The 11245-nt window shown below is 41.2% G+C and overlaps 2 protein-coding genes across 7 annotated transcripts; both read left to right on the top strand.

Annotated features, from left to right (window-relative positions):
• The first annotated feature begins 128 nt into the window (after window positions 1–128).
• On the top strand, window positions 129–7917 carry asb16 (ankyrin repeat and SOCS box containing 16). 4 transcript variants are annotated; one of them, XM_039611377.1, is made up of 7 exons: window positions 129–456; window positions 619–960; window positions 1041–1308; window positions 1642–2050; window positions 2162–2245; window positions 4517–4627; window positions 7781–7917. In XM_039611377.1, the coding sequence occupies exons 2-7, from the start codon at window positions 624–626 to the stop codon at window positions 7784–7786; spliced, it is 1215 nt and encodes a 404-aa protein (XP_039467311.1). In that variant the 5' UTR covers window positions 129–456; window positions 619–623; the 3' UTR covers window positions 7787–7917. The 4 variants fall into 4 exon arrangements, with proteins under 4 accessions (XP_039467311.1, XP_039467310.1, XP_039467309.1 ...); XM_039611376.1 differs by lacking the exon at window positions 7781–7917 and adding an exon at window positions 4715–5556 and having other exon boundaries at window positions 684–960; XM_039611375.1 differs by lacking the exon at window positions 7781–7917 and adding an exon at window positions 4715–5556 and having other exon boundaries at window positions 674–960.
• tmub2 (transmembrane and ubiquitin-like domain containing 2) lies at window positions 4532–10210 on the top strand. 3 transcript variants are annotated; one of them, XM_031725838.2, is made up of 3 exons: window positions 4532–4627; window positions 7781–8418; window positions 8922–10210. In XM_031725838.2, exons 2-3 carry the CDS (start codon window positions 7796–7798, stop codon window positions 9313–9315), a joined length of 1017 nt encoding a protein of 338 aa, XP_031581698.1. In that variant the 5' UTR covers window positions 4532–4627; window positions 7781–7795; the 3' UTR covers window positions 9316–10210. The 3 variants fall into 3 exon arrangements, with proteins under 3 accessions (XP_031581698.1, XP_031581696.1, XP_031581697.1); XM_031725836.2 differs by lacking the exon at window positions 4532–4627 and adding an exon at window positions 5666–5761; XM_031725837.2 differs by lacking the exon at window positions 4532–4627 and adding an exon at window positions 5794–5896.
• Window positions 10211–11245: the final 1035 nt, after the last annotated feature.

Raw genomic sequence — 11245 nt, 5'->3', positions numbered from 1 at the left:
TCGTAGTTGTGAAAGCTATCACGTTTATTCGTAATAAAGTCCAAATTGGCTTTTCTTCTTACCACCTTTCCCTTACGTGAATTTCAGGACGCTATGAATTTACTCACTTTTTAAAGTTCTGATCACGTGGCCTTCCTCGTTGATTTGTGTAGGTCTATCTTGATACTTCTATGCTCTTTGGCGTTCATGACCGTAATAGAGCTAAATGCTGGGTCGATACTGTCATCTAGTGGCCGCTGTGGAAACACTTAGTATCAGCTTACGTTCTGATCTATTAATAGTCAGTGCTGAACTTGTGCAACAATCTTGTGACTGTGGCCACCACGGAAGGGCATTTAATTTGGAAATCGCTTCATAATAGTTTAATTTCAAAGGGAAATGAACCTGATTCTGGCTGTGAAAGTATTTAGTTGACCTCTGCTTGGACTCCTGTCACTCACAGCTGTTCCATTAAGGGTGAGTAAAAGCTGCATGTTGCTATTTTCAGTAAACAGTACTTCCCAGTGCTTCAGAGGCTGGAGGTTGGCTTTAGCGGGGTGAATGTGTTAATGTTCTGCTGTGATAAAACTGAAAAATGGCATGAAATCAGTACTTTTTAACCTGTGTTTTGACTTTGAGGCCCCATGTCAAAGGACACATTTCCATTTACCTCTACTTCACTGCGCTCTCTGAGACTGGAGCAGGCGTTTCAGGAATGGGAGGATGCACGGCGAGCACTGGCTCATAGGAGAGCCATGACTAGAGCGCCTTTGCCTCGGGCCCCGAGGGCTCCTCCCCGTCAGCAACGGCTCCAGGAAGTCAGGGCCCCTCCGCCCCAGGTGAGGTGCAGAGACGCTGCCGTCCACAACACTTTCATGTGCGGGGACATGAAAGGAGTGTATGCAGTGCTGAAGGACCCTGCTATGGTCAATGCCCTGATGGAGACAGTGCATGAGGAGATGGTGTGGGCTCCAGAGATGGGTATGACTTTACAGACCTCTATCTTTTAATCTTCTATAAACGCTTTAACTGAATGAACTCCCTTCTCCTTCCTCCGCCAGGCATGTGGACCATGAGCTCCACGGTGAAACAGACCTCAGCCTTACGTCTGGCTGCCAGCAGAGGACACACAGCATGTGTGGAGGAGCTGCTGTTTCGTGGGGCGGAGGTGAACGCTGACCCTGGAGGCAACACAGCCCTCCACGATGCCTGCATAGGTGGCCATTCTATTTGTGTCCAGCTGCTGCTCTCTCATGGAGCAGAGCCTGATCTGTTGGCTGCAGATGGCAGTGCCCCTCTTCACCTCTGTACCTCTGCCCAGTCATTCCAGTAAGTGCTACAAAAGCTGACCACTTTATTCTTACTGTGCTTAAGTAGAAATATTCAGCAGAGGGTATTGTTGCCAAGGAGTAACTGAAGCAAAGCTTTATATTAATCTTGTCTTATATGGAAAATGTTCTTTAAAGGCTATTTTCTCAACTGCGGTAAATAAAAAAAAAAAAACGTAGTTTAATAGAATGTAATGTAATAATACAAATCTAGTGAGCCAGGAAAAAAACATTTCTGAGAAATTACGAAAAATATCTGAGGGAGGTGGATTTCTTATTGACTGAATTTAGATATTGTGCATGTCGTGACCAGTACATGTACTATTCTTTAAAGCTGTGCTGAGCTGCTTTTAGAAGGAGGTGCAGAGGTCAACGTGAGGACCAATGAGTCGAGACTCACACCTCTGCATGTGGCTGCTCGGCGAGGCCTCGAAGAGCACGCCGAGCTCTTTCTTAGCCACGGAGCTGATGTGTTAGCCACAAATCGAGAGGGCGAGACCCCTCTGAACGCTGCATGCTCTGGAGCCGAGAGACCATCTGAGGCCGGACGCTACCTTCGTGTAATTCAGAAGCTTCTGGACGCTGGAGCCAGTGCTCGAACTGCAGGGAGGAAGCAGCACACTCCACTGCACAACGCCTGTGCAAACTGCTGCCCCAGGATTGTAGACCTCCTCCTGCAGCATGGGGCCAAGGCTGATGTCACCAACTGTGCAGGATACACAGCCATGGACTGTTTGCTGCAGGTAGCAGATGCTGTATATAAGAGCAACAAAGTACTATTTAGCATTGCAAACACAGAGACACATTTTTAAGTTCGAGCATTCGGATAAAAGCTTTTCTGCTTGGTTCTTAAGGTGGTAGAAGATTTCCCGGACCAGCAACCTGAAGCAATTGCACGATCACTTCTGAACCACGGAGCTAAGCCTGTTTCACCAAAGGTTTGATCAAACAGCCACGCTGTGAGGGAATGTGAGAACTACTGCATATAAATTGTAGTGTTATCTAATGCGCGCACACCGACAACACTGACTCCATGCCAGTGCTGTCAGTGTGGTGATGAAACTTTATGAGGCAACAGTTTCAAAATATGTAAGGCTTAGATAAATACTATATCAGGGATTGTAAAAAAAAAAACATCTTTAAATGAAATACTAATACATGTCAAAGTCTGAAGAGTAGAAACAATAAGAAGAAAGAAAAACATTATGAAATATTTGATGGGGGGGGAAGTCTACATTTTTGTGAATGCACAATAAAATATGTAAATAAAAAAATCATCAAATTAGACAAAACCAACACAGTTAGTGAGAAAATAAAAAGCAAAAAGTGAACATGGAAAAAAGGAATAATGTCAACATGTCCTTTTTATTCAAATTAAGTCTTTCTCTCCATTTCAAGAAATCCTGACTTTTATAAAGTTGCAAGTTGGGTTTATAATACTTGTTTTAAACAGCATATAAGTAAGCTAGTGTGGTGGCTGAAAGAAGATGGCTGAGACGCTGTAGTCTGCAGTTTGCTTCCTGTTTCGGCCTTTCTTTAGTTTCGTTTTTACTAGCTGTTTCATTTAGGGAAAGATCATGGTTTATGTTCAAATATGAGAAGTCAGGAGTGAAACCAGGCTCTCTATTGCTGCTAAAGAGAGTTGTGCACGCCTCTCACACTGCAGTGACTTTCATTATGTTTGACATGCCTGAGCTGAGAATAGACTCAGTGATTAGTGATGAAACCTTTTATCACAAGAACAAATGTTTAATATGTTGTGAACAATTATATAAACTCACCTGCCACTTTATTAGGTATACCTGTTTAACTGTTTATGAATGCAAATGTCTAATCATCACCAACTTAGTGCATTTACGCATGAAGACATGGTAAAAAAACAAACAAACGCTAGAGTTCAAACAGAATGGGGAAGAAAGGTGATTTAAATTACTTTGAAGGTGGCGTGATTGTTGGTGCCAGACTGAGTGGTCTGAGTGTTTCCAAAACTGTTCATCTACTATGATTTTCCTCACACAACCATTTCTAGTGTTTACAGAAAATGGTCTGAAAAAGAGAAAATATCCAGTGAGCATCAGTTCTGTGGGAGAAAATAGCTCATTGATGTCATAGTTCAGAAGAGCTGATAGAAACCAGGTAATCCAGAAACTCAAATAACCACCCGTTACAACCAAGGTGTGCAGACGAGCATCTCTAAATGCACAACAGATCAAACCATGAAGCAGATGGGCTCGAGTAAGGGTGTCCAACTCCAGGCTCAAGGTCCTGGTTTTAAATATCACCCTGGGTCAACACACCTGAATCAAATGATTAGTTCATTACCAGCCCTTTGGACAACTTCAAGACATTTTGAGGAGGTGATTTAGCCATTTAAATCAGCTGTGTTGGATCAAGGACGCATCTAAAGCCTGCAGGAGACTAGCCCTCGAGGCCTGGAGTTGGACACCCCTGGGCTCCAGCAGCAGAAACCACACAGGTTGCCACTCATCGACTCCTTAAACATGACAGTGATGTTACTGTACTCAAATGGCCTCTACAGTCACCAGATGTCAATCCAATAAAGAACTTCTGGGATGTGGTGGATGTGAAGGTGACATATCTGCAGCAACTGCATCATGTCATCATTTCTACATGGACCAAATTCTCAGCTGAATGTATTCAGTACTCTGTTGAATCTGTGCCATGAAGAATTAAGGCACTTCTGAAGGCAAAATGGAGTTCAACACACAAGTAGCAAAGTGTACCTAATAAAGTGGGTGGGGCCCTTATGTGTCAGTTGTAGAGAGGACCTAAATGTGCTCAGCAGAAGCAGGTGAAATAAAGAGGTGAATCTTTAATGGAGCGTCTCTCAGCTGTCATAGGATGAGAGGCCGGGCACGGCCCAGGGCTGGAACAGACGAGGAAGATAAGGAAACTGAAGCACAGACAAAACAGAGGAAGGCAAAGAAACAGGAGACGCTGGAAAAATGTGCGGAATGAGAAAGAACGTCATTTAAATCAAAACAGGAAACAAAAGCGTAACAAATGCACAACAAAAAACACGGACTGTGACACCAGTGTCACCAGCATGTAATAGTTATTGGTAGCAAATGACATAAAATTCATAAAGTAACATGTTTTATTACCAAAATAACATCACTTAAATGTAATTAGCTATTAATTGATTAAATAGTTACTGTCAAAATTTACAAGCAGTGTTTTATTTGAAGATGCTGAAGCAGTGTGTCCTCTCCCCGGCCACTGTCGAGGTGCTGCTAAACTCATACCCCCACCTCCCGCCCTGTGAATGGATGGATGCTGTGTCTGCTGAGATATATGAGGTGAGCTCTCCGCAGTGTTAAATCTACTCTCCTCTGGTTGTTTACCTTCAGCACTGTAGTGTTTCTGTTTCTTCCTCCCTGCCTCAGGACCATCGGTCTTTCTTCCAGCTGGTGCGTCAGCGAAGTGCTCAGCCTCGGTCTCTGCAGCATCTCTGTCGGTGTGCTTTACGTCAGCATTTAGGAGCCCAGTGTCACTCAGTAGTCAGCAAACTTGACATTCCCAGCTGTGTGAGGGATTATTTGCTGCTCTGTAATGATGGCACGCTCTTCTGACTGTAAATATTGTGTATCCTGCCTCATTGGAAACTTATATTATTTTAGATTTCAGGGGTTTTCAGGTGGTGACCCTCAGATACACATGATAGAAATGAGCGTGTTACTCGACTTTACAAAAATAGTTGCACTGAAGAACACAAATGTATGTAAATTAGATTTAACTGACATGTCTGTGATACTATTTTAAACCAAAAATTGTTGTTTGTGAAATTCAGACACATTTAATGGTTTTATTTGTTCATGGGGAAGAGAATAACCAAGAAAACGTTCAGATGAAGTTATAAGACGTTTTGGCTATTTACTGTTGATTTGGATTAGTTGGTGCTATATGTGTATAGAAATGCTCATGGAAGTAATGAAGGAGGAGCTGCAGACGGTTGGCGTGACAGAGAAGTCGATGAAAAGAAGCTCCTGGTGCAGTTTTTCTCCTGATGTTAATGTTACAGGGCTAACACAGAGTTCACATATTTATTCATTTAATTAACTGATTTCGTTTTGAATCTTTTCTGAATACTGAACCTACGAACAACTTTGGGCCATACAAATCATTGGATTGTTTTTTGCTTAGTTGTTTATTTGAAAATGTTTAAATATTTTATTCATTTATATATAACAGCACCTAACAACGATATAACAATAAAACTGTTCTCAAAAAAGCTACAATTATGGATTTATTTACGTTGTATCATAGAAGTGGAGCAATGGGCGCGCAAACAGTTTCCAAAACAGGCGCCCACCCCGCTGGCCCGTGATGACGTCACGCCGCCGCTATGTTTATTATGTGGTTTTTAAGCAGCAGCAGCTGCTAGCTAGCATTAAGCCTCGCCTTCAACCATGCGCTGATTTTACAGCTGGCAGGTGAGATCATTTGATGTTTATGTATACCGGTACATACGCTGAAGACTTTTATATGACTAGCCGAAGCAGCTGCTCTGTCGGAAAACTGTTATGCGACAAAATAAACCGAACTATGAGAGCTGTAAACAACGGAAGGTTCGTGTGTTTTTTTAGTTAGCTACTTAAGCTAGGTGGTAAGCTAAGTTAGGTCATAGACAGCAGCGTAAACTACTGTGTTGTAAGTTGGAAGTGCAGCAGGATAGCTTTCATTGTGGCTAGCGTCTAGGTTAAGGCTGTACATCGAGTGGAACAATCATGACAGGAAAAAAAGGGATAAAAACAATGCTGACACGGCCCTGAATTAGCCGGATGGCTGGCTGAGACTTCCCAGCTACATGAAACAGCTGTTGACCAACCTTAGTAAATGCTACGTGTGTTTCTGTAAAGTAATTCTGACGCCGATGAAACCAGGCCTTGATTTCTGAATTTGTAAATACCCCTTTCAAAGGTTTATCTTTTTTCCCCTGCTACAATTCTTCTTCTTCTTCTTCTTTTTAATGTAAATATGCAACTGCATGCAGCTACTGAACTTTGAATAGTGGGAAGAGTTTATGTCTACAAGAATAGAAGAGTAAATGCACAGAAAAACGGTTTGTAAGCATGAATAAGTTTCCTACACTGCTTTTTATTCAGTCAGGTTAAAACTTGGTCATTGCTACAAAGTTTAAAAGTATACTTGTTAAACTTCAAGAATGAGGAAAAAAGATATTACACTTCTGTTTTTCCCCGTCATCATACAGCTAATGGGTGGGACACGTGAATCAAATCCGGTATCATGGCGTTTTCATATGTTTTGTATATAAGATGAAGGTGGAAAACAAATGGGCTGAAATTAGAAAATTGATCAGTAAATATTTTGACAGTTGAATAACCCAAACCTCTCCTTTGCCCAGTTCCCTTGTTTCTCTGCTTTTCTAGTGTTTCATAGATATGCCAGTAATAAAGTAATTGTTCGATGCAGTAAACCTTGAGTGAGAAATTGCTATGAGACGGAGAGTAGTTTGTCACAGTTAAGTAAACCCAGTGCTACCATATAGCTGTCTTGTTCAGTGTACTGTAAGACCTGTAGAGATCTCAGAGTGCAATTGATGTTGTTTAGCTGTAACTGAATAGATGTAGAGGAGCCTTCTTGCTTGTTTGAAAAAGCAAAAACGAATAAAAACAAATTAATATACTAGAGTATTTCATGGCTTCATCTACGGATGTGTGACTACAGTCTAAGTTTCCATTAAGTAAGGATAATGAGTCTGTGTTACATTATATAACAACCCCCCTCTTGCTTTGTTTTTTATCAGTTCATAAATAGAAGTTTCCATATGCTTAGTTAGAAGAAAAATTGGCAAAAAAGAGAAAAAAAAAAACGTTGCAATGCACACATTGTTTTTGGCTTAGGCTAAAACCTTTCTGTAGAGTGCCAAAAGGTTTGTGCAGGGGGAAAAATAAACAAACGCAACAGTGTTACAGCTGGCTTTCTTTGGATAATCTTCTGCCATGCCTACCACCTCATTCAGTGTCTTTGCTGTGCTAATTTTGGTTTTCCTCCAAAGAATAAACACCAGATTATAATAGAAATTGTCAATGACCAGAAATAACAGGAAAATTCCCAAACTTATTCCTAACTCAAAATTGATCTTTGAGTGGTTACTCCACCCCTATTTTATGCTTGAGTACATGAACCCTGATTAAAATTGTGGTTTAAAAAACTATTTTTGTTATTATGGTGATTTTAATTTGAGGGGGGAAAAGTAAACTCCTTTTGGGATAACAACAAATCCCATATTTACAGGAAAAAAAATCCTGTTTTCATGTAGGAAATTCTGTGCACGTCTACAATGTTATCCTAGAAAATAAAATGTTCAGTTTTTTTAGGTCATGCTATCACATGCGGTATGAGGTAAACTGTTGAACAGGCTCTACAGCACTTGGAGCCACATTTGAAATTGTATGCTACGAAATTTCTTAAACTTGTGTTTTCTTCAGGATTAGAGGACAGAGATGGCAGTGTGTGCACTGACCATGTTGGATGGGATGGAGGATGAGGTGACAGCAGCAGGTGGTGTATTGCTTTTGTTCTTGGCCCTCATCTTGGCTTGGCTCTCAACCCATGTGGCTGATCGGGGAGACCACATATTGGGCACAATCCTCACTGTGGGTGCTCATGCCTCTCTGATTGGACTGGGAGGCCATGACAACTACGGTGGAGGGTCAGCTAGTGCCGACACCCCTGAGCAGCAGACGCCTCCACCTTCTCAGGAGAACAAGCCGGATGAAGGCGAGCCGGCGGCTGACAGAGGAGAGGGCGAGGGGACTGGAGAGGGAGCCGAGGGCGTTTGGACAGATTTGTTGCTGGACATACAGAGCAAACAACCACAGGCTGGAAGACTGCTTGTCACTTCTGATGGAGAGGATGATGAGGCTGATGAGGAAGAGGATGAGGAGGAGGAGTTGGAGAAGGAAGTGAAAAAGGCTACAAAGCCTATTCCAATTTTGACCAGCACCACCTCTTCTCCTGCCATCACCAGTAGTACCACTTCCATCTCTGTCCGTCTGAAGTTTTTGAATGACACAGAGGAGGTGGCTGTTGTAGAGCCACAAGATACAGTTGGGATACTAAAAAGGTTGGTAAAATAACTGTGAAAATCCGCCAAACTTCAAGAATATCAGAATAATTCACAGATGATACACCCATTAGGCAGTTAGCTTAGCATAAAGATTGTGCCGCCTTGCAATGTTAATTCATCAAGACATTATACTTAGTTTGATTAGCTTTGTTTGGTTTTAAAAGAGGTTCTGTGTGGGACTATTTCTAGAGTCTCTGCTGGCTTACACTGGAAGGCTTTACCTTACTGTTGCTTTTTCATGTTTTTTGTTTTTTGCTAAGCTTAAACAAGATGCCACATATTACTCAGTCAGCTATAAATGTTAATTTAAGGCATATTTTATTACCTTTAGACAAAGCCAAAAGTTTCTTTTATTGTCTTTCTGCTAAGTAAGCTAATTGGCTTATGTCTGAAACCTTGGATTGATTGTACAGACAGGAGTGGTATTGATCTTCTTGTCTAACTCTTGGAAAGAAAGCGCCTTATAACTGCTTTAATTTCTCATCTCCCTTCTTTTCCAGCAAATGTTTCTCAGGGCGGGAGCATCAAATTAAATTAATCTTCCAAGGCCAGCTGCTGCAGGATCCCAAGAGGACTCTGTTATCCCTAAACATCACAGACAACAGTGTGATCCACTGCCACATCTCTCAGGCCCTGCATGATTCCAGTCCAGAGGAGGGGGCTCAGTCCGGGACAGGAGCAGGAGCTGGGTCCGGAGTCTCCAGTGGATTCAGGGCGGCAGGTGTAGCCATAAGCACCAGCAGCCTGGTGGTGCCCGTCTTTGTGGTGATTCTAGCTGTCGTGTGGTATTTCCGCCTCAACTACAGGCAGTTCTTCACCGCCCCTGCGACCATCTCCCTCGTGGGAGTCACTGTGTTCTTTAGCTTTTTGATATTTGGGATGCACAGCCGCTGAAAAGGCAAAGAAAGGGCACACACTTATAGTTGAATGTTGTGAGGTGAAATAAAAATAACTACAGCAGTGGGTGAGTGTCTGGAGAGATGGACTGACCATAAAGGGCCTCGGTGCAGATGCTGCAGCTGATTTGAGAGCGTACATTTGTGCGAATGTGTGGGTGGTTAAGTGAGCCTGTTTGTGCATGTACAAAGATAAAAACATGAGTGACTGAGGAGTGTAAGTGCAGTAAAAAAAATCAGCAGTGAGTGAGCATTTGCTTTAACTAAAACCTAATTTAGTTCCTATTCAAAGATGTAGTGGTTCAGACCATGTTGTAATACTGGCTTCATCTCATGGCTCTTTATTGCTGTAAAATAGTCATTATGCTTTCTTGTGCGCTATTCTTTGTGATTACTTTGTGTTTTAAAGGTACAGTAAATACAGTCTACACTTACTACAGGTAAACGGCAGCCACCTTAATTAGCATTATGCACTTGAATTGGGAGGGGTAGCAAAATAGAATTCAGTTGACTGCAGTCTGTTGACAGCTAGTGGTAAGATTTTACATACTGTACCTTTAAGAAATACAACAAAACAAATGGCTTAAAATCATTTGGAACCACTCACTGTTGTGCTGCGTGTGCCAGTTTGAGTCTTTGCCATCATTGTATTATTTGAATGACTCGAGCTCTCTGTATGCAAATATAAATTGTACAACTGCCTCAGTGCAAGACTGTTTCTTTGTTTCTTTTATGCTACGTAGTAGTTTAATTTAAACATTATGAAAAGATACTGTAAATATATTGTGTATTTTGTGTAAATAAAATTATACAATGAATCAATGTGCATCTGGCACCTGCTGTCAGACTGCTCTGGTTTCAGTTGCATCTCTTATTAAAGCACTTCAAAACAACCCCCTTCTACTAGCTCTTTGTGGTTTAAAGAAGTCAGTCTCATGGTATTGGTGTTTATTTATATACAAACATCAGTATGCATGGCAGTGGAAAAAAAAAAGAAAAATAATTTATGTATCACATTGTGTTCAGATACAAGTCGTGCACACATGCACTTATTTGTGCTTGTGCATGGAAAAAAAAAGTCACAACATTGCTTTCTTTGTCATTGCACTTCTACAGCACAGAGATACACAAAGAGCCACAAATAAACCACAAGCAGTTACCCTTATTCACAAACAGTGCCATGACCATTGGATCATAGTTACCAAATTATCTCTAACAGTTCATTTAACATTAGTGCACACAGCAAGATTTTACTGGACAGATTCAACCGGGCACAGTCAGAAATATAGGGGAAAAATACAAAATCGAGCTTTGGCAGATTGTCATGATTGTGAGAGAACGTTGAAAGCACTTGACTTTAAGGATTGTATTACATGACCCTCCAAAACTTGAACAAATGCTTAAAAACAGAACCTGGTGAATGTGAACCCTTAATCAGCATCAAATGTTAATCCACCAAACAGTCTGGTACATGCAGCACTGGTTGCACATGTCGAGATCGCTTTCTGTTCTATTTCTTGGAAATAGTTGGTCCAAAAGCATCAACATGCGTTCATAAAGAGACATGATTGTATCTTCAAAACACTGCCAATTACTCTGTTAAAAAATAAAAAAATGTAACAAAAAATGATCCGAGTTTGGACAAAAGTGCCAAAATTCTCTCTCCGAGGGCCTTTCAGTAAGACAAAAAGTCACAAAACTGTCCAACCTCATGAAAGGTATATATGAAAATGCAACAAAAAAGTGCAAATAATGAAAAAATAACTTAAAATGACTGGTTTAAAAAAAAAAAACTGAATTAACAGGGGTTACTTAAACTAAGTAAATCAATGGGTTGACCTCATTTCAAACTCCACATTCTTATTCTTCGTATGATTAACAGCTGACAGTTAAAGCCCCACATTTCATCCTCTATCTGAAATAAGTGA

The sequence above is a fragment of the Oreochromis aureus genome, linkage group 4 (assembly GCF_013358895.1).
Source record: "Oreochromis aureus strain Israel breed Guangdong linkage group 4, ZZ_aureus, whole genome shotgun sequence".
NCBI lineage: Eukaryota > Metazoa > Chordata > Actinopteri > Cichliformes > Cichlidae > Oreochromis > Oreochromis aureus.
This window is presented reverse-complemented; position numbering and strand designations above follow the sequence as displayed.